The sequence below is a fragment of the Pinus tabuliformis genome, chromosome 1_1, assembly GCF_031772625.1.
Source record: "Pinus tabuliformis cultivar Carrire ecotype Pingquan chromosome 1_1, CPIR1, whole genome shotgun sequence".
Lineage (NCBI taxonomy): Eukaryota > Viridiplantae > Streptophyta > Pinopsida > Pinales > Pinaceae > Pinus > Pinus tabuliformis.
Genome location: NC_142297.1, coordinates 583,480,191 through 583,502,852, shown reverse-complemented (window position 1 = coordinate 583,502,852; position 22,662 = coordinate 583,480,191). Strand labels below are relative to the sequence as shown.

The 22,662-nt window shown below is 39.0% G+C and overlaps 1 protein-coding gene across 4 annotated transcripts in view; it reads left to right on the top strand.

Annotated features, from left to right (window-relative positions):
• LOC149214593 (phytyl ester synthase 1, chloroplastic-like) overlaps positions 1 to 22,662 on the top strand; it is a 536,108-nt gene that overhangs the window by 152,985 nt on the left and 360,461 nt on the right. For all 4 annotated transcript variants that reach the window (XM_089392337.1, XM_089392339.1, XM_089392336.1 and 1 more), the window contains exon 6: positions 16,659 to 16,780. In XM_089392337.1, coding sequence (XP_089248463.1) covers positions 16,659 to 16,780 — 122 coding nt within the window. The remainder of the gene's footprint in view (positions 1 to 16,658; positions 16,781 to 22,662) is intronic.

Sequence of the window (22,662 nt, the reverse complement as noted above, 5' to 3'; positions counted from 1 at the left end):
AGGAAGGTGTCAATCGATTGACCCTTCTTCATCTGATACGACCTCATCTGGTTCTCGAGTAGCATTCTTCTTTGCACAGAAGTATGCTGGTACAGGTTCTTGAGAGCCTCCCACATCTCAACTGTCTTTTCCTTCTCAGCTATATGTGGTACTACATGATCCTTGACCCCGTCAAGGATAATGCTCTTGGCCCTCGCCATCGCCTCTTCGTACCTTTCATTTTCATTAGGGTCGACTGGGCTTGCTATAACCTTCAAGGCAAAGTTCTTGACATGATTCATGTCAAGTACTGATAAGACTCTGGCCTTCCAGAATACAAAGTTCAATGTTTCGTCCAGCCTATCCTGGTCTCTTACCCCGTGTAGTGCCATGACGCTCCTCTACATCCCTCCTGGAAGTTCTTTGTTCGACTCCTCTGAGTCTCTACTTCCCGATTGGAAGTTCTCTTCTGGACTCCCTCTAAGTCCTAATTTCCCTCCTGGAAATCCTTGTGCCACTTGTCGAGATGCCCCGTACTCTGGTCATCTTGTGCAACTGCACTACTGATCCAGGTTCCTCGGCTAGAAACCTCAGCAACAATTCCTCTGGCCCTCCTCTGTCAGGTACTTTTCTAACTATAGTACCTCACCAACTCCACTCTACAATATTTCTGTAGCCTTCTAGACTCCAACAACTGCCTCTCTGTGAACTGTGTCAGCCTCTCTCTGCCTCACACTGGCTCTGTGTAGTGACCCATCATTAATATAGAGAGCACGAGAATATTAGCATGCATACGATGCATGCATATGATAGCTACATATGCATGTATCGCATGCACTGCACTATTAACTATATTCTAAGTTACCTAAAATATTAAATATCCTGACACCCCTTCATATAGAAAAGTTGCATTCACCCATCAGCACATATTACTTAATGCCTCATGATTAATGAGCGATTACCAATGATATTAAGTTTAAAAGTATAAAGTAAAAAGGGTTATAAAGAAAATAAATGTAAAGAATTATGTAAAGTCTTAAAAATCAGGTTATATAATTATCTATTTGAGAAATTTTAATAAAGTATGTGAGTGAATTATTAAAGGGATAAATTTAATCAAAATAAAGCATAGGACAAATAATTAAACATAGGACTTAGGACTTTTAATTAAACATATAAAAATTTTAATCAAAGTGAAATGGCACATGTTAAAATATCCTGAAGATAAGATACGACTCTGCATGTTGAGAGGTGTCATTGAGAGGGGAAGCGGTGGGCTCATAGGTGGAGGGAGCAACCACCGCTAATAAAGGGTACATAAGGAGAGGCCGAAGGAGAGAAGGGGGGTCCGTTCTTTGCCTTGAGAGGGTATTTGCTGTGAGTGGGAAAGAAACTGATTCGGGTGTTGTTGGAGGAGGAAGGAGAGGGAATTTACACATACTGGTTATGATTCAGAACTATTGATTCGGAACTATTGAGCCTTGCTTGTTTTGAAGTTTCTGGGCACGGGGGAACGGTATGCATCGGTTGAGAAGCATACTGGATCGAGTATCTAGGTATACTCGATTTGGCTGGGTGGTTTTGGTCATTCGGTAACGAGAGCTCCGCAGAAGTTCTGCAGCATCCTCATCGCAACAGCAGTAGCAGACCAGGTAAGTACTTCATCAAATTAATTAATACTATTTCAAACAGTTCAGTAATGGCTCTTTATTTAGTACGGCCATTACACTCTGCGTCACCCCAGATGGGTCTGCGTCAGCCCTGGGATGCCCTACGTCAGCCCTATAGCCCTTTGCGTCAACAACGTTGACCTCTCTGAGGCTCTGTGTAGCTCCCAACTTCTTTTGCGTGGCTCTAGCTCACTCTGCGCACACTTCTTGGCTTTTGCGCTGCTAGAAACAACTTCTGTCACCTCGGGACAACTGTTTTCTGCTGCTATTGCTCCGCTCGACTGATGTCTTTTAGTCCTCCTATGATCTGCAATCACGCTCTGATACCATGTTGAAGTTTCTAAGTTTACTTAGTTTAGAAACCCTTCATGCACTTTTTCTGATTTATTCCTACCTACTTGTTATTTTTCTTTAACAAGTTATTTACAAAGTAAATACTGAAAATAAACACCAGTGCATGCTCAACATATTACAGATCAGCAACTAAAAGAAACAAGAACAAACACACCACATGATACCGTTATTTTTGGACCAATGTCCCCGTAAAAACCCAATGCGGGAAAACCGGTGTAGCTATCTGAGGGTTTTCTTATTAAGCAATATCAGAGTACAATCTGGGTGCCGAAACTGACCTACCCAACAGAGAATTTCCTTAGTAGATATACCTCACAGTTTGAGAGAAATCTCCTAGCTGAAACCCCGAAAAATCCTTCCGACAGCTCCTCAGCACAAAACTGCTCTGCAACCCCAAGCGTCTGCCCAATCTGGATTGCACCAGCCCCTCTCTGTCTCACACTGGCCTTGCGTCAGCCCCAGGAGGCCCTGCATCAGACATGCTGGCCTCCTGGTGCTTTGTGCAACACTTGGCTGCCTTTGCGTGGCCCTGCGTGAGCCCTTGCTGGCTCTGCGTCACTCTCCTTGGCTGCTGCGCTGCTCTCCCGGCACAATCTCTGCCTTCTCTGTTTCTTTGTACTCAATGCCCCTCAGCTGCTCTCCCAATCACTGATTCTATCTCTCTTAGCAAACCCCGCTCTAGAGAATAGAATGATTGATCACTCTGGTGTATTCTCCAAGTGACCCTCAAGCCTCCTCTTATACTTTTCCTGTTGACATATCAATGGCCGAGATTAAGTCCCTAATCAACGACTAAGAGTAGATCTGGCTTGATCCATGCCTTTTTGGACCATTCTAACACAGATTCATATTAATACACATTAATATTTTTTTCCCTAAGTTTAGACTTAGGGACTTCATTAAAAATATTAATTATTTTAATATCTCCTTATCTGTTTAGAATCTGCCCAAACCCTTTTTGGGTATTGGATATCTCATGTGCCCCAACCTCTCCACCAAATTTCGTGGCTAGAGAAAATTCGATGCTACCCCAAATCAACACTCCTTTGATGCGTGTTTCCTTTGATGTGTAGGTACTGGAGGGTGATGCTGATGTTGTTGTTAAGCCCGGGAGGAGCTTCCTTGACAATAGGATCTCTATGCTGAAGATGGCTGCAACCTGTGAAATTGATTTTTGTGGGATAGGCTGCTACAGGATTTCCTACAGGAAACCTACAGGATGTCCTGTAGCTGTCTCTCCCCTAAACTTTTATTCTTTCCTTTACTTTTGGAGCATGAGGATTGTTGTATGGGTAGAGAAGGGGTCTAGTGATTGGTAGGATAGAGGAATAGCCTTCAGGTATTGTCCCCTTGTCCTTTGTTCTTACCCTCTTCTATTTGTTTTTTTTTTTTGAAAACTGTAATATTTTTGAATTGACTTATTGGATGATTTTAGGGGTAATCATGATGGTGAGAGGCATAGTGATGAGGTGGTGAAGTAAACATTTTATGGTTTGACACAGGCTGATCATTCCCTTGCTCTAGGGTCACTTTCTTGGGATTCCCATGCCACTGTAATTCCTACAGGATCATCCTGTAGGTTTTCAGGGAATCATGTAGGTTTACAGGGAATCCTGTAGAAAACACAGAGCCCATGTAAACTGGGCTGGATGAGTTCATAAATGGAGGGAATGATGGAATGATGAAGAATATGGGATGAAGGAATGAAAACATGAATTGTATAGGTCCTTCTGCTCCTCTCTTATTGCTTTGATTCTCCTCCTGCTGACTTGCAAACAACATTTTCAAAGTTTTTTCTTTTCTCTCTTTATATATATATATTTTGAAAACAACTAGTCTGCCTCCAAGAAGTTTTCATCCTAGCTGCTTGCTCTGGGTGCCTCAAAAGAGGTTTTCATCCATAGATCTTTTTTTTTTCTCTTTTTTTTTTATACACCATTGGGCCGTCTCAAGAGGTTTTCAACCCAACAGTGGGATTCAAGTGCCTCATGGAGGTTTTCGCCTGAGTCTCTTTATTTTTTATCTCTTTATTTATTTATTTATTTGTTCAGTGACTTGATGGGGTAGAAGCTGAGACTTGCTCCACTACCATCACTGTCTTGCTGATGCCATTGATGAATTCTTGCTTTGACAAGGGCTTCTTGTAGACCTTCAATCTGTGCCCATTGACAAGTAAAGGAATGGCCTCTGCATCAATGGTTCTTACCTGTACTGAACCATTATCATGACATTTTTCTATGACATAAGGCCCTAACCATCTAGTCCTTAACTTGCCTTTAAAATCCTTGTATCTGGAATCATACAACAAAGCCCAATCACCTTCTTGAAATTGTTTGTCCTTTATGTTCTTGTCATGCTAGATCTTCCTTTGAACTTGAGTCACCTCTGTGTGCAGGAGGGCCTGCATTCTAAACTCATCTAACCCATTCAGCTGGAGCAATCTCTCTTGTTGCGCCCTGGTGAGATCTAGATCTAGTTGTGCTGCCATTCTTAAGGTGTTGTATTCAAATTCAATGGACAATAGGGCCTTCTTCCCATAGACCAACTCATAAGGAGTGAATCTAGTGGTGGTCTTCCAGGTGGTATTGTAGGCCCAAGTGGCCTCAACTAATCTATCTGCCCAATCCTTTTTGCTGCTGCTAATCACTTTGGTCAGAATGCCCTCCAGCGCTCTGTTGGTCACCTCCACTTTCCCATTAGCTTGTGGGTGGTAAGGAGTGGATGTTCTATGCTTGATCTTGTGCTGGCTTAACAAATTTTCAATCATGTGAGATGTAAACTAGATGCCTTGATCAGTGAACAGTTCTTCAGGGTACCCAAACTTATAAAATACATTTTCCCTTAAGAACTCAGTCACTTTCTCCTCTGTTGTTGCTTTGATGGCCTTGGCTTCAGCCCACTTGGTTAAATAGTCAATGCACACAATGATGTACTGCTTTTTCCTAGATGGAGGGTCAATGGGTCCAATGAAATCCATGCCCCACTTGTCAAATGGCTTGAAAGTCACTTGAGGTTGCAGAGGCATTTCATCCCTTGGGGTAGGTTTTCCCATCCTTTGGCACCGATCACACTGACTAGTATACCTCCTCACATCCTGGTGAAGAGTGGGCCAGTAATAACCAGCTTGTAGCACCTTGAATGTTGTCCTCTTGGCTGCAAAGTGACCTCCACAAGGCCCATCATGACAGGTCAGAAGGATGTCAAAGACTTCCTCCTCCCTGACACATCTTCTCAGAATTTGATTCGGGCCTAGTTTGAAGAGGTTGCCCCCAATCCAAGTGAATGGAGCGCTCTTCCTCACAATCTTGCTTTTCTCTTTGGAGGACAAGTTCGGTGGAAATTGTGCAGACACCAAGTAATTTTCTATGTCAGCAAACCATGGAGAGAGAATTGAAATGGCGAATAAGCATTCATTCGGTAACTGATCATCAACCATTCCTTCCTCCCCTGCAAGCAAAGTCAATCTGGATAAAAAATCTGCAACAACATTCTCCTTGCCAAGGTTATCAATAATAGTCAGATCAAACTGTTGTAATAAAAAGTAACCATCTAATAATTCAGGCATTTACATTAGGCTTATTCATCAAGTATTTAATTGCAGCATGGTCAATATGCACAAATGTTTGGTAACCTGTAATGTAATGCCTAAATTTGTTCAATGAATGCACAATAGCTAGGAGCTCCTTTTCAGTCACTGTATAGTTCAGTTCGGCCTTTGACAGATTCTTACTGATGAAGTAAATGGCATAAGGTAACTTTTCATCTATCTGGCCTAGAGCTGCTCCTATGGCTTTGTGAGAGGCATCAACATGTATATGGAAAGGAAGGGCCCAATTTGGGCCTCAGAGAATAGGTGCAGTGGTCAACTTGTCCTTTAGGGTGTCCAGGGCCTCTTGACAGCTTTTTGACCATAAAAATTTAGAGTCTTTGGCCAATAACCCAAATAAAGGAGAAGCTAACTTGCTGAAGTCTTTTATAAATCTCCTATAGTATCTAGCTAAACCTAGAAAACTTCTGACATCCCTTTGTTTTTGCGGAGGTGGGACCCTTTGGATGATGGCTATCTTATTTGGGTCCACCTGCAGTCCTTTCTGGGATATTGAATGACCTAGAACAATCCCTGTAGTCATCAAGAACTCACATTTTTTGGGACTAAGGGACAAGTTCATTTCAATGCATTTGTTCAACACCTTACCCAAGTTGGACAAAGCCTCTTGGAAATCACACCCATAAGGTGTAAAATCATCCATATAAATTTCTACTGCATCATGGATTAGCTCGGCAAAGATACTCACGACTGTTCTCTGGAAAGTGGTAGGGGCATTGTATAGGCCAAAAGGAAGGACCCTATAACCGAAAGTATCCCAAGTACAGGTGAAGGTGGTTTTATCCTAGTCTTCTGGGCTAATCTGGATTTGATTGTACCCGCTAAACCCATCTAAGAAAGAGAAAAACTTTTTCCCTGCCAGGCCATCTAGCACTTGGTCAATGAAAGGTAGAGGGAAATGGTCCTTCTTTGTTGCTTTGTTTAACTCTCTGTAATTGACACAAATCCTCCACTTCCCATTTTTCTTTGGAACCAACACCAAAGGAGAAACCCACTCACTGTCTGAGATAGGGTAAATGAATCCTGCATCCAGCAGCTTTTGCAGTTCTTCTTTTACTATATCCTTGAGAGCTGGATTCATTCTCCTTTGGGGTTGTCAGACTAGTTTGCAACGTTATTTGATATAAATGTGGTGAGTACACACCGAGGGGTACACTGCCTTCATTTCCTTGTAACTCCAAGCAAAGGCATCCAAATGTTCCCTTAGCATGTTGCACAACTTTTCTTCTTGGTATACAGAAAGAGGGGTTGATTTTCAAAGTTCTTTTAGGGTCAAATTCTATTGTTTGACATAGGTAGGGTTTGAATCAACTAAGCATAGATCAATCTGATCGATGCTCTTGGTTTCCTTTACTACTTCCTCTAAGGACAAGTTGTTGGGAGTTGGGCTTTGGAGTATGCGTTCAATAAAATCATCCTCATTCGGTTGTCCTCCTCCCATGGCAGTTTCTAAGGTATAGAGTTGGGCTGAGTAGAATTCATCTTCTTCCTCCTCTTCTAGCCATAAAGATAAATCATGTTGTAGAGATCGCTGAGTAGGAGGGTACAAGACCAACTGCTTGGACAGATGCCCATTTTTGATAGTCATATTTCCAGCCCTGCAGCTAATGTAGGCATTGACGGTGGCTAAGCAGGGCCTCCCAAGTATGAGAGGATAACCACTAAGCTTGGCCTTAGGCTGGAGAACTAGGAAGTCTGCAGGGTACTCCCAAGAGTCAGTGGAGACCATCACATCCTCAACAATCCCCTAAGGGGCTACTGTGGAACGGTCTGCAAGTTGTAGGACTGTTGTGGTCTTTATTAATGAACCCTGGGGATTGAGCTTGAGCATGGTGTCCATAGTCATTACATCAGTGGTAACCCCAAGATCAATCAAAGTGTGTGGGACAATGGTGCCATTGATATGCACATCTACTACTGGGCTTCTAGGGTCCAAATACTTTGGGCAAATTACCTGCCCCAACGTTAAGTTGGACAGTTGTCCAATGACATTAATGGTAGGGGTGTCTCTTTTTCGCCTCCTTGGATGTTTGAAGCACTCCTCTTTAAACAATTTGTTGTAAATAGGTACATCCTTGATGGCTTGAAGTGGAATTTTGACACAGATTATTTTTCAATTCACCCAGAAGTTCATTTTCTTCTGGGGTAGGCTGGATTGGATAAGTTATTCTTTCAGGAAAGGGTGGTGGATTCACTCTAGGCATGCTTTCCTCTCTTTCCTCCTCACTCTCCCTAGGTGGAGGTGGAGGTTGGTTGTCCCGGAGTACTCTCCTAGATCTTAGGTTAATTTCCTGAATCTCCACAGCATAAGCAGGATAAGGTGTCTCTCCACTGTACACTTGTTGTGCTTGTCTGTTGTTCGGGTTCGGATTTGGCTAGGCATACATCTAAGGTTGTTTAGGTGGAGCAGGGTGTAAAAGTTGTGGTTGAGTAGGCGGTGAAGGCAATAAAGTTGGAGCATTGTTGTATGGAGCAGTGTTGATAATATCGGCGATATTCGTAAATATCACGATATTTTCGGCGAGCCGAAATATCGCCGAGAAAATATCGCGATATTTTCAGCTCCCAAAAATATTGCGATATTTCTGAAATATTGCCGATATTTCGGCAAAATATCGTGCAACGACCTAATTTATCACCGGGAGACAATAGAAAATCGCCGCACGGGTTATAAAATTCGGATTTTGGTTTTTTATGAATCATTTTCATTTCTGATTGCTAGAGAAGGAAGGAGAGAGCTATGTGCTTGCTGCCAAGGAGGGTTTGAGCGTTCCATAGCTATTATCGCCACCAACAATGAAGATTTCATTGATCTAAGCTTCAAGAACAGTGAGACAATTTCATTTCTTCGATTAACAGGTATGTTCAAATAAACCCCTATTTTAATGAATTTTTGTTAGTTTTAGGATTGTTCTTGCTTCTCTATTTGCCTACAATCATTTTTCTTGATTTTTTTTTTCCATTTGAAAAGATTTTCATGCCAATGAGCAAATGCAAGGGTTTTAAGTTTTTAAGTTTTCAAGTTTTCTCCATATTTGGAGAGCAAACTCCATTTTTTTTTGAGTTCATAGCTGCAGAGGCAATTTATTAATTTTATTATATATTAGGGGTTCATCTCTATAAACTTTCTTCACCTTAGAAATTAGTTTCTTATTGTGCAATGTGAAGTTGTGAACAATGAGGTAGGTTTACCGTTTTCCTATTTCTAAAAGTAAATTCTATGTATGAATTTATGAAATTTCAAATGAATTTATGAATTTTCAATTCACATTGCAAAATTGCAAATAATGTAGCAAAAAAATTGTTTTGTAAAATGATGTGTTATTAGCATTACTTATTAAGTTACTAATTCCAATTTTTTTTGGTGCCCTAGGTTTGAGGTTAGCCCACTACAAAATACAAATATGCCAAAAGCCTTGGACCCATTTTGGGAGTATGGGAACCCTGATGGTGGGACAAATCGTGCATACCTTACATGCAAATTGTGTGGGACCAGGATGACAGGTGGGGTTACACGACTGAAATACCATCTTGCTAGACTCAGTGGACATGATGTTGGGATTTGTACAGTTTCTAGTCCGGAGCTTATACAAAAATCTCTTGAGGCAATTGATGAAAAAGATAGAAATAAGGAAGAGGCAGAAAGAAACAAAGTTGAACGTGCAGGTAGATCTTTCGGGATATCTTCTCCTGATTTTGATGTTGAGGGTAGTGGGAGGGGCTTCACAGCTGGCACATCATCACCTGCTATTGCTAGTGCGACTACAAGGTCATCATTTTTTGTTCCACGAATAGGCCCTGGAGCACAACCTGGCATAAAATCGCTTGTTAAAAAAAAGGAGAAGCAAGAAGCAGATAGAGTCATGGGGAGGTGTATTTTCTGGAGCGACTTACCTCTCAGCATCACCAAAACCAATCCATTTTGGTAGCCAATGTGTGATGCTATTGCTGTTGTGGGCCCAAGGTACAAAAGTGCCACATATGAGGAGTTGCGGGGGCCAATTCTTCAAGCAGAAAAGCAGGACATCAACTCTAGATTAGCGGAGTTGAAAAAGACATGGGAAGTTACTGGATGCACAGTGATGTCTGATGGTTGGACAGATGGGAAGGGTAGGACCCTTCTAAATTTCTTGGTACATTGTCCTAAAGGTATCATGTTTATTAAATCGTTGGATGCATCATAACATATCAAAGATGCAGCAACGATATGTGAGTTGTTAGATGGGTTCATTCAGGAGATTGGTGTGCAGAATGTGGTGCAAGTCATAACAGACAATGCAACTAATTATGTGTCTGCCAGCAAGATGCTTATGGAGAGGCATCTCACATTGTTCTGGACTATGTGTGCAGCACATTGTCTCGATTTGTTGCTTGAGGATATGGGGAAACTCTCCTTCATCAAGGAGGCGGTTGATATGGCTAGGAGCATCCCCAAGTTTATTTATAACCATGCTTTTGTTCATAGCCTCATGAGGAGGTTCACTAGAAACAAGGAGTTGCGGCGTCTTGCCATCACACGTTTTGCCACAAACTTTATTACTCTTTAGTCTTTGCTTCGATGGCAGTTCGAGTTGAAGCAAATGTTTGCGTCTGATGATTGGCGTAATTGTAGATACAATAGGAGACAGGACGGGAAAGCCATTGCAAAAATGGTGTACTTTGAGACATTTTGGCATGGAGTAGAAGAACATGTGCAGTTAGTGAACCTATAGTAAATGTTCTCAGATTGGTGGATGGGGAGAAGCCTGCAATGGCTTATTTGTATGAGGGCATGGATAGGGCCAAGGAGGCCATTCGTTCTTATTATGCAGAGAAGGGTTCTGTTGGCCTTGATAGGCAGATGATGTTATGGGATGTGATTGATAGCCAGTGGACAAAGATGCTTCATCGACCCATTCATGCAACAACACTCTTCCTCAACCCCGCATTTTCATACAAATGCAACTTTGATTTTGATGGCGAGGTGATGGAAGGGCTCCATTCCTGTATTCAGAGGATGGTACCTGATCCTGAGCTTCGTAGCAAAATCAATCGCGAGATACAGTCTTATCGGGATTGTTTTGGCCTATTTGGCTTTGATGATACTATTAGGGAAAGGAGCCTCTTCATGCCACGTAAGTGACAAGTCATCACTCATTAGAAATTAGAATTTTCAATTTAGAATTTCCTTACTTCTAATTCTATTTTTTTTAAAATTCAATTATGTAACTTTTATTTGAAAGTTTAATTATGTTTTAAGTTTTTGAATTTTTTATTTCATTATTTTGTTGTAGATATTTGGTGGCGAAGCTATGGTGCAAGGGCACCAAATTCGCAGAAATTGGCCATACGAATTTTGAGTCAAACATGTAGCTCTTCAGGGTGTGAGCGCAATTGGAGTGTATTTGAGAAAATACATGCAAAAAAGCGCAACAGGTATAACTTTGAGCTCAAGCCTTTAGTTGAGCAATTACACTTATTGTAATTTTTAATTTTTAATTTATGACCTTCAAGTGTCAAGAGTCAAGAGTCAAGACTCATTACTTTTTTTGACACTCTTACAGGTTGGAGTTTGCACGCCTCAACGATTTGGTGTATGTGCGTTACAACATCCGACTTCGAGTGAGGCAAATAGAATCACCAATGGATCTGGATGCCATTTCCTTAGACAATATTGATGTATTGTCTCCGTGGAGGGTGGAGTCTGAGGAGCTCATCTTGGAGGAATCACCTTCATGGTTAGAGCCAGTGGCAGATGATCCATTAGAACAGGGGCAGCGAGAGGAGGACTCGAAGTCGGAGGAGCAGCAACACTCAGAGGAGGAGCAGGAGGAGGAGGAGGAGGACACTGCGGGAGCATCAACGTCAACACCATCTGCTATAGATATAGGAGAGCATAGCCCCTTACCTAGCACTCATTATTTGACATTAGGTGCAGAGGCAGGGTCAGGGCCTTCTACTACTAGGAGCAGGCCTGGAAAACAGACCATCATGTTTTCCCGTAAAAGGGGGAGAGGGCAGTGATTTCAGATAGATAGCTGCTAGTTTTATTTGTTATGCTACATATAACTCATGATGATGAGATACTTTTATATATGTGATGTTATTTTGTATTGGTTCTCCACATTTGAGTCCTTGAATGGACAATTATCAAGGATTAGCAGGATTTGGTATCGCCTTTGATGTATCATTTCTATTGGACATCATATGTATCAGTGTTTTCTTCATATTTATGTGCCAATGTGTTTATTTCATGTTGTTATTGCTTTATATGTTTAAAAATCTGAAAAAAAATGAATATATTATGCATTTTTTATGCTTGCCGATATTTGTCGATATTTTCGTCGATATTGCCGATAAGATATTTTCTGCACCCTCGCCGATATTTTCCCGATACCAATATTATCAACACTGGTATGGAGGCCTCCACCCCTGGGGTGGTGCATTCCACTGAGGCTGTGGCAGAGTATATGGCTGAAATGATTAGTTGGTCAGCTGGGAATGGTACTGAGGTGCAAAAGACCTAGGAGGAGGTGTAGACCAAGAGGGATGAGCAAGTGGTCCCCAAGAGGGAATGGATGTGTTCTGGTTAGGGTTGTAATATGCTTGTGATGACCCTTGCATGCCCTGTTGGTATGGCTGAGGCCCATGAGGTCCCCTTTGATTTATGTAGTAGAGTTGTTCAGTCACCCCTTGAGTTCCCTGATACACAGCTTTTAGTCTAGGTAGAGAAGGTCATTTTTCTGTGGAGTGGTTTTCTTCACAGATTGAGCAAATTTCGATCATGTTTAATGGACATTCATTCCTAGGGTGCCTCCTTGTGCATCTAGGGCAGAAGATGGCTAATGTCTCTCTGCTTCCTCCTGCTTTCTCTTTATGTGCATTGTGTCCATCTATAGGGCAAGGGTTTGCAACATTTCGCTCTTGAAATCTTCTAGCATATTTCCAATTTCACCTTTTATGGATGTGTTGGAAGAGGATGGGTCGGCCATTGGTTGACTGCCCCTACCCTTTTTCCTAGTTGCCCTAGAATGATTCCTAAAGACAGTCTTGATATCTACATAGGGTAGCTGGTAGATGTCCCCTCCTGCTAGCAGGTTTAGGGTATCCAGAAGATCTTTCCTTACCCCTCGGAGTAGGTCTAGCTTCAATGACTCAGGATCAAGTGTGCACTTGGCCCTTTTGTAGATAAGCTGGAAGCTTTCATCCTAATCCTCTAGGGATTCATCATGCCCCAAGGTCATTCTAAAAATTTCCTCTTTAGTGTCTTTGGACCTACATTAGTCTCGATACTTGTTGTTGAAGGCTTGTTGCATTTGAGCCCATGTTGTGATGCTATCCTCAGGCAACCCATGGACTAGCACAAAGCTGCATCCTTGAGAGTGGATGCGAATAGTTTCACCTTCTGCTCATCAGTGGTGTAATCATAAGTTCTGCATATAACAGCGAACTCAAACAAGAAAGTGTTTGGATCTTCTGAGGTTAGGCCATGGAAATGAGGAAGGGCAGAGGGGCTTATGTTTTTCATCTTGGTATCCCCATTAGTTCCTCTGATGGGAAAGGCACACTCAATTCTTTCTCTATCTCCTTTGTCATTTCTATTTTCAGCGATTAGGTCAGCTGGAATGGGTTCTCCTTCTTCTTCTCCCCTTGTAGCCTCTTCAAAAATCTCTGGTTGTTCACCTTAGGGGTCCTCCAATTCACAGCTACTGAGGAAGAGGGAAGGTTGGCTGTTTGAAGTGGTGGAGGTATTTGGTAGAAATTTTCCTAAGTTATCCCTATTCCTATGAGGCATGAAAGAAGTGTTTTTGTTTTGTTTTGTGGTTTCTTCAAGCTTTGAGACTAATTGCAGAATTGAAATAAAAAACTGAATGGAAACTAAACTGCTTGAATGAAATCTCACTTGCAGAATGGAAAAGAAAGCAAACTAACTTACAATTACTTTTGCAGAAATAAAGCTGATAGTAGAATGCCAGAGATAAGAAATGGAAGAAAGAAAGCAGAAATCACATCTTACTCAGACACCTCCTTGACAACAGCGCCAAAAAGTGATGAGCACCAGTATTGCAGCAAGAATGCTGCAACTCCTGGGGCTACTAGCTTTACTTTATCAACTCGGGGTTCGTACAAACTTGGAGGTGGTAGTGCTATATACACAAACAGATGCGATGGGTCCGCTCTTTGTCACTACTAAGTTGGCAATAGATCACTATGGTTTCTCAAACCAGCCTTCTATTGATTCAGAAAAAGCTTGATTACCAATGAGGAAAAGGGAAATTTACACTAACAGAAATCCTGTCTATTGTAATAAGGAAAAACTGAGATCAAATTCTTAAACACACCATTCATCTAACTACTGCTAAGAGGCTTTGCTTTAAAAGAATTCTAAGTTAAAATGTGTGTAACCCTACTTTCTTAGGCATGCAATTTGAAATAACCAAAAATTCTACTGTTGTGCATGTAAATGAACATAATAGCTCTTTTTTCCTTTTTGTCTTTTTTTTTGTGAAAATGTGAATGATAAATCCTCTTGGTGATGTGGTAGGTGGATAAGGGATGATAGTGAATGGTCAAATGGCTTGGGAAGCAAGTAGGGGTCTTCTCCTATCTTCCTAGGTGCTTTTTCCACGATTCGGCCTCAAAACAGGCCACTATAGGTCATTCTACAAGATGTCCTAATGCCTCCTACAGGATGTCTTAATGCTACTACAGGATCCTCTGTATTCCTACAGGATTTGACGAAGAGCAAGAGGAGGATTTGGAAGGTGGTGTAGGTCCTAGGGAAAGTGAATGGTGGGAGAAATGAGGCAAGGGAGTGGCTAGGACTCCTTCAGAGCTCAAAACAGAGTTTGTAAGATGGTTGGATTTGCTCAACAAACTTGGAGAAGTGTTCTTATGGAATGATGAATTTGGTGAGGGCTTAGTGGAAAAAGGGATAATCATGGATGGATGAGGTTAGGATGGGGTTGCCAGTCATGAGATCTCTCTGCACTGCATCAATCACTGTCATTTATCTATGAATAATGTCAAACAAGAAAGATTCCAATCAACTAAGAAAACATAATTTCATTATCCAGTTGCCTATTTCATGCATGGAAAAAACTTACAGAATAATGTGAAACATTATGAGATCTAATACAAGGCTGAAGATATTAGAAATAACAATTGAATCCTATTCTTGAAAACTGATAAAATGTTGGCCTAAGTAGCAGAAAACCCTAAATTCCATAAGAAATCAGAATTCTATCTTTTTGGGGCTGCATAGGAGTTCTTTCCTCAAACCATGGTCCCTGAAGGGAGGAGTGAGGCCAAAGCTACCTACTATCAACTTTTTGATATTCCTTTATCTTCCTAAGCTACTACTAAAGCAATGCACAAATGGAAGCAAACTAATCAAATCCACAACTACTTGCAATGAAATAATGCTAAAGACAATTCAACCATTAATCTATGAAATCAACTAAGCATACAAATACAAGAAGAGGAGCCTTTGCTGCTATGGTTGGGCCCTAACCCAAGAGCTTCAGCCCTTTGAGTCAACTTAGTGTTGGATCAAGGAAATTCTCATTCTCATTATCATATCAGAAAATTACATAACAATTTCTTCCACAAGTCTTGAACTCGAAAAATGCTTATTGCTCTTACATAAAAAATCCGAATCCTAATGAGGCTCTAGGTATCCTTATTTATACAACTGAAGTCTCCAACAACTTCCTTAAATCTAGAGAGGCTCGGCTCCCAAAATCAAGCTGAACTGGCTTTTTAACTGTCACTGGCTCCACTGCCTTTTGATCTTCATGACTCAACTTCTTGCAACTCCGAGCTAGTATGATTTGATGGAGGAATATTCGAATGAGTGAGGATTAAATGAGGAGGATCTATCTCCTACAATCTCTCCTCCTTGTTTCATTCGAATTTCTGCCCTTAATTAACCAAAATAGCCATGATTTACTCTCAAAAACCTGCAATCAATGCTCATTAGTCCACTAGGCATAACATCTCACTTTTACTCATCTCATTAAGCAAAATTTAATAAAAATATGTAAGGAATTATGAGAAGAGTTGATTTAAATAAGCTTGGAGGTGTATTAAGGTCCATATAGTTACCCAATGATGAGGCTCATCAGCTGCCAGCTAGGACCATTTTGGAGAAACAAATTCCCCTAAGGATATCACCCACAAAATGGTGGGTAACAATACCCATTGATGACAAAAATAGCTTGATTGGATTAGAAAGTACAACCTACCAAAATGGGTGATAGGGGAAGTGCAAAACTCATCTTCCAAAAAAAATAAAAAAATAAAAAGAAATCTCTATATATCATAGGGAGTCAACGATAATACAATCTCATAGTAGTAGAGAATTAGACTGCATGTAAGAAGGGGAGGGTAGTCATTGGGTATCACTCTCAAGTAAGGAATAGGAATGTCCACCCTAAGAACATCTCTGAAAATATACTCTAGAGAATGCCCTGGACTGAGGTAGATGCTAGCAATCATTGTTATTTTCCTTTGAGCCTTTTGCAAAGATAGTTTAGAGGTAATTTTAGGTTCTTGTCCTTATGCTTTGAATTTCACAGGTCTGTTGGTTTAGTTAATTTTTGTTCAATACTTGCATATTTCTCTATTTTCTCCTCCCCCGCCAGATCTCTATATAGTTTTCACTTAACAGTTGAAAGTTTAACATGGTTTTTGTCAGATTTATGATCTAGAAGGTGCTCCAAGGCAAGTGTGATGTAATGATAGGTTATCTCATCCTTCTAATCTCCTTCAACATTCTAATATATAATTATATCTTATGTATTTTATCTTTTCTCCTTTCAATCAAATTGTATATTACCTTGTTTTCTATTCTATGATTTTATTTTATTTTCTGTCAGTTTGGTTACCATGCCATGAATGTTACTTCTTTATAATTAGCAGTTCTATTGTTTGCAGACAATGGCAAAAACAATTCCGCTAAATTGTATATTACCTTATTTTCATTTTCATAGTTATTATTTCTTATGATCTTGGTTACTTTGCTATGAATACTAGTTCTTTATACTTAACAGTTCTATTATTTGCAGACATTGGTGAAAACAATACCACGAGAATCCTTACTGTGGAAGTTCAGAATGCTTCAATCAGCAGAGATCTATACAAATCTTAGATTGCATGCAGTAAAGCATAATGTGCTATTGATGGTGAGGTAAAATCAAATGCTCTATACCAATTACAAATTAAAGCTTGGGCATATGCTCACTAGAAGCCTGTTGAACCGATTAAAATATTAGAGTGAAGAATTGATCAGAATTCCGTCTTTCTCCATGAGAAATGGACTCCCATTCCATATAAAATGCAAAGTAAAGAAATTTATCACAGCACTTGCCTTCCAATCTATAAGACACTTCACCTATAACTTCTGAGGTCACTGAATTTGAACTGCTAACTAAAAGAAAAAATTTGAAATTTATTTATTTCAATTTTAGAAATCAAAGTAGCATTACATATTTGGTTAACAAAGGAGAACCTTGCACAAATAAAGATGAAATCTTATAGAAATTAGAATTTGGTCAAAATAAGGGTGTTCACGCCTAGAAAAGACATTCAGTATGTAGACGGCAAAGTAGTTTTGTTGGAAGTCATTATTGCATATCCTTTTTGAAGAAGTCATTTGAAAATTTTGACATATCTTTTCCTATGAGACATGGTTAAGTGTGCAGCATGGTAGTCATCAATTTTGTTAAGAATTAAAATGTAATTAATCACAATTTCCTAATTGTCCTCTAGAAATTCTATTCATCATTATCACAGCTGGTCCACTTGTTAAACCAAAAGGCATCTTCGAAGACATCTTTTCTCTGCAATTCTAACTTGATGGTATCTTCTTAAATTGATTCTAGACAATTGTGTGGCTCCTCTTAAGCTATCCTGTAAATCACCCATGTGAGGAAAAGACTAATCATCTTTAATGTAACCTTACTCAATGGTTGATGATCCACACACACCTTGAGAATACATAGTTTAGTGCAAAGCTTTACTAAGAACTCTAGATTAAGGGCAACAATGGGATCAACCACCATTATCACCTTAGTAAGTATTCCTCTACTGTTCTATGGATGGGTAGTATTCACTATCTTCACAAGGGAGGTTTCCCTAGTGGTTTTTTGGGATTAAGTAACCCAAGAATTCCTAGGTTAAATACCCTCCAAGGATCTCGCTAAATAAAACACCCAAGGATAATGTTCAATAAAAAGGTTTCGGGTGAGATGAGGTAACAAGTTCAAAAGACCTATGGTTAGAGGGCTAAGATATTCATAGAGAGGCTCAAATAGATCTTGTTTACCACTCAAGTGTAAACTACCCTATAGCAAAGTACAGTTTAGAGCAGTCAATTTTTCAGAATTCATCATCATCGTTGCAGTGTCCAGTCTTCAGTGGTAATCCAAACTTTGCAGCCCTGTGGGCTATTATGTAAAAATGATTCTAGTATGTTTATGAATCCATGTAAAATACCTAGGTAAGCTTAATATTTTACTAAAGAGTTTCATTCTAGGGATTTTTTATTCCTCGGCTAATTATTTGTGTTTTCCAGTTGCAAATAATTGGTTGAGTTTTTCTCCCAAGCATGCCCCAAAGCTAGGGTGCAGCTTGATGGTAAAGTCTTAAGTGAGTCCTAGTGTATAGAGTTGATGTATAATGTCATACTAGATCATGTCTAAAGTCTTGCAGAATTTGGTTGTGTCTAGAGGTAAACTTTTATTGTCAAAATTCGCCTTCTAAATGAGATTTTTATGTAATATTCGACGTAAAGATGTAAAAAAGTATTGTTTATAGAAGTTATAGGGGGTATGAGTTCTTAAAATTATACTTTAACCCATAAACTTTCTATCTAGACCAGTGTTGAAAATATCGGTATCGGGAAAATATCAGAGAGGGTCCAGAAAATATCTTACCGGCAATATCAGCGAAAATATTGGCAAAATATCGACAAGCATAAAAAATGCATAATATATTCATTTTTTTCAGATTTCTAAACATATAAAGCAATAACAACATGAACTAAACACATTGGCACATAAATATGAAGAAGGCATTGATATATATGATGTCAAATAGAAATGATACATCAAACTTCAAAGGCGATACCAAATCCTATTGATCCCTAATAGTTGTCCAATCAAGGACTCAAAAAAAATAACATCACATATCCTGGTGATCCCTAATAGTGATAATTGTCCAATCAAGGACTCAAAAAAATAACATCACATATATAAAACTTTAAAAGTATTTCATCATCATGAGTTATAAACTTGTATGTAGCAAAAGTTGCAAAAAAAATAAAACTAGCAGCTATCTATTTGATACCATTGGCCTCTCCCTAGCAGCTTTCTTTCTGTCTTGTTCAGCAATTGATTCACGAAATTTTTGCATAACCTCTGCACTAGAAACCATACAAGGCATTACATCTGCATCATATGCAGAGAGTCTAACCAGAGAGTAATTCAATCGTGTAACCCCTCCTGACATCTTCCCACACAAGTTGCATGATATATATGCCTGATTTGACCCACCAACAACCTCCCCATACTCCCAAAATGGGTCCAAGGCTTTTGGCATATTTGACATTTGTAGTGAACTAATTCAAACCTAGGGCAAAAAAAAAACAAAAAATTGGCATTAAACCCCCCAACACAAAATGAAAAAATAATAAGTAATAACCACTTCATTCAAAAAAAATTACTACATTATTTGCATTTTGCAATGTGAATGAAAAATGGCAATAAGAGGGTGCATAAGAAAGTTGAAAAAAAAATAAAGCTTGCTGTCCAAATCTGGAGAAAACCCTTGCATTTGTTCATGGGCATGAAAATCATAGCAAATGGAAAAAAACAAAGAAACAAAATGTTGGTAGGCAAAGAGGCAAGCAAGCATAACCCTAAATCTATGAAAAAATCATTAACATAGGGGTTTTTAAGAACATACATGTTAATGGAAGAAATGAAGTCTGTCTCACTATTCTTCAATCTTTGATCCACAAAAAAATATTAATTGGTGGTGATAATCGTTGTTTAATCCTCAAACCCTCCTTGACAAGCACCACAAAACTCTTTCCCTTCTTTCTCCAACACTCAGATTCAGAAATGAAGAAAAAAAACCAATTTTTCCTTTTTGTAGCCACGGCAAAACACGCCCGGCAATATTTTATATCGTCGCGTGATATTTTGCCAAAATGTCGCCGATATTTCGGAAATATCGCAATATTTTCGGGAGCCGAAAATATCGCGATATTTTCTCGGTGATATTTCGGCTCGCCGAAAACATCGCAATATTTACGCTATTCAGCGATATTTCGCCGATATTATCTACACTGATCTAGACACACTTTTAGGGTGGAAAAAATGCTTAAACTCCTCTAGAGTCATTATTTTTATTTTCCGACAGTAAATGGAAAAATAATTAGCCAAAAAATGGTCAGAAAATTAAACTGAGAGAAAATAAATTTCTCTCCAAGTGGAAAAATAAATTAAAAATGAAAGTGGACTTTCCAAAAAGGAATTAAGTTAAAAGATGAGAAAATTCTCATTTCCAAGGCAAAAAAATCCCACAAGAAGTTTGTTGGGCCAAGAAAAAATAATTTCTCAAGAAAATCAAATTTCTTGGTCCAAGGGAGATATTTGAAGGAGAAAATTTCGAGAAAAATATTTTTTCAAGATGATCCAGTGGTCCAAACCACTCCAAAGCCAAACAATAGTCCACCCAGCTCATCAATCAAGGCAAACAATTTTTTCCTCTAGATCTGTGCACTAGCATCAAGGGTTTGAAATTTTTCTAGAGGGACCAAGCCATGGGTCAACCAAACTAGCTGTTTTTCCACTTGGAGGGATTTAATCCTCTCATATTTGCTATATAAGGAAGCTCTATGCTCCTCATTTTATATAATGAAAAATATTGAGTTCTTGGCTAAGTGAAGCTGAACTACTTTGTAATATTTTTTCTGAGCAATAAAGTACAGTCTTTGGGGCAAAGCTATGATGTTATTCTTTAGTCATATGGTAATATCTCTTTGATCTATTGTTCTTTATGTTCTATTAATGTTTTAATATTGTCATTCCCATTATCTCTTGGAGATTCATCGTTGTATAGTTATCTTACATTGTTGTTTAGATTTGGAGAAACACTTTGGATAGAGTAGAACTATTGGTTTTCAGTTAAACCCTTAGACTCCTCTATCATTGTGCTATCCAAATCCTTGTGGATCTAACAAAAATATTTTCAAGTGTGTAGAAACTTATTGCTGATCAGATCTTGAATACTCGGGGACATTCTCGGTTGAATTAACCAACTATTCGAGGCATATAAGCTGTGGGATCATTTGAAGACTTATCATTCAAAATAAGAAAAGGGTTTTCTTGCCATTTGCTCTAGATCTAAAAAATCTATCTTTAAATTCTCTCAAAAAAAAATTAAAGTCGTCATTGAATAATTTGCTATTTAAAGAGCCATTAGCTAATCAAAGGGTGGAGGTGTCCTCATACCCTTTAGATTAGTCTTGTATTTTATTTGTAAATATTTTCTAACCCTTGTATCTATAAATTTCTTGTATATATTTTGGTTGAGTTTTCGTTGAATTTTCATTGCAGATATGAAGAGAAAATTGGAGTTTGGTTCGGATTCATTGTACATATTTCTTTTGTAGGTTGATTTCATTGAACCTGAAAGGAATTCATAATTTTTTTAAGCCATTCTCCTCCTAGTTTGGATGATTAGGGTTTTGAAGCAAAATCGAAATTTTTTGGAGGGCCATCCATCATTTCGAGGTTCTCCTCAAGGCCGCAAGGGTTTGGAGGCTTCCTTTTCATCTAGATCGAAATTTTCTCAAGGATTTTCCAATTCGGAATTTTTTTGTAAATTATTTATTACAGGGTTTCGATTGGGTTTTGATCATTTTTGCAAGCCAAATTTTGTATGGTGAGTCTGTTAGCTTGGAGGGCCTCCTCTCGTTTAACAAGTTGTTTATCACAGTTTTGTGGCTCAAATAATTTTATCTAAAATTTTTCCAAGGGACAGAGGTTATTTTGCATAAGACTGACTTCTTGGAGGTCACTTAACTCACTTTAGCACAATATTTTTTTTGAATTTTCTGTGGCTTATAATTTTATTGAAAATTTTTAAGGAGGTTGCAAGCCCTCCAGGGTTTAATTACTACCTTTGATTTCATACGTTGACTCTTGTTAACCTTTTGCAGAGCTAATTGATTTTTTTGGAAGGTTTCTCATTCACATTTTTGGCAAGAAATCAATTTTGAAGGTTTATTTTCCAATTGCAAAATTCTTGAAGAAGCCATAGATTGTGAGCATTTTTTCCTCATGGCTGAGAGCTCCAATAGTACCTCTGTCCACTGGTGAAAACACAGTTTGGAGGAAGGGTTACAATTTTATTTTATTTTTTATTTTTTTTCAGGAAGTTCAGACCTTGAGCCTTAAAAAAATTCACCATAATTTTAAATATATTTAAATTTAAATTTTTATCAAATTTTTGGGCTAGCTGTGAGCTTTCTAGCCTTCATTTCACGTAGGCTGAGAGCATCTGGAGGACTGCAATTCATCCTTGTTGAAGGTCCAGATCCATTCGAGGTCTGAAGCATTAGTTTTGGAGGGTTTGAAATCAAAATCATAAGCGGATCAGCATTGTATCTTGAGGAGAGATTGGTTATTGTAAATCTTTTCATCATTGTAAAGCTCCTTGAGTAGAAGAGCCCTTTTCTCTATCCAAAAGGCTTCTTCCTTTGTAGCATTAATAACAAAAATGATCTTGTTTCTTGAGGGAGCTTGGGATCACAATCCCATCGTATCCTGCCTCCTTATTTAAAACGGAGGCATTCTTGTTTTTGTTCTCTTAGTGTTAGATCTAACTTGCTAACTTGTCTCTCTTGCATTTCTAGTTTCATTGTATCTTGCATTAATAATCATTGCATCCTGGATCTAATCTCTTAGCTTGCATTCTTTAATTGGCTACTTGATCTAAGTGCACTTGAAATATCTGGTCTTTGTTTCTCTTGCAATTGTAGATCTAAAGTAGGTTTTCTAT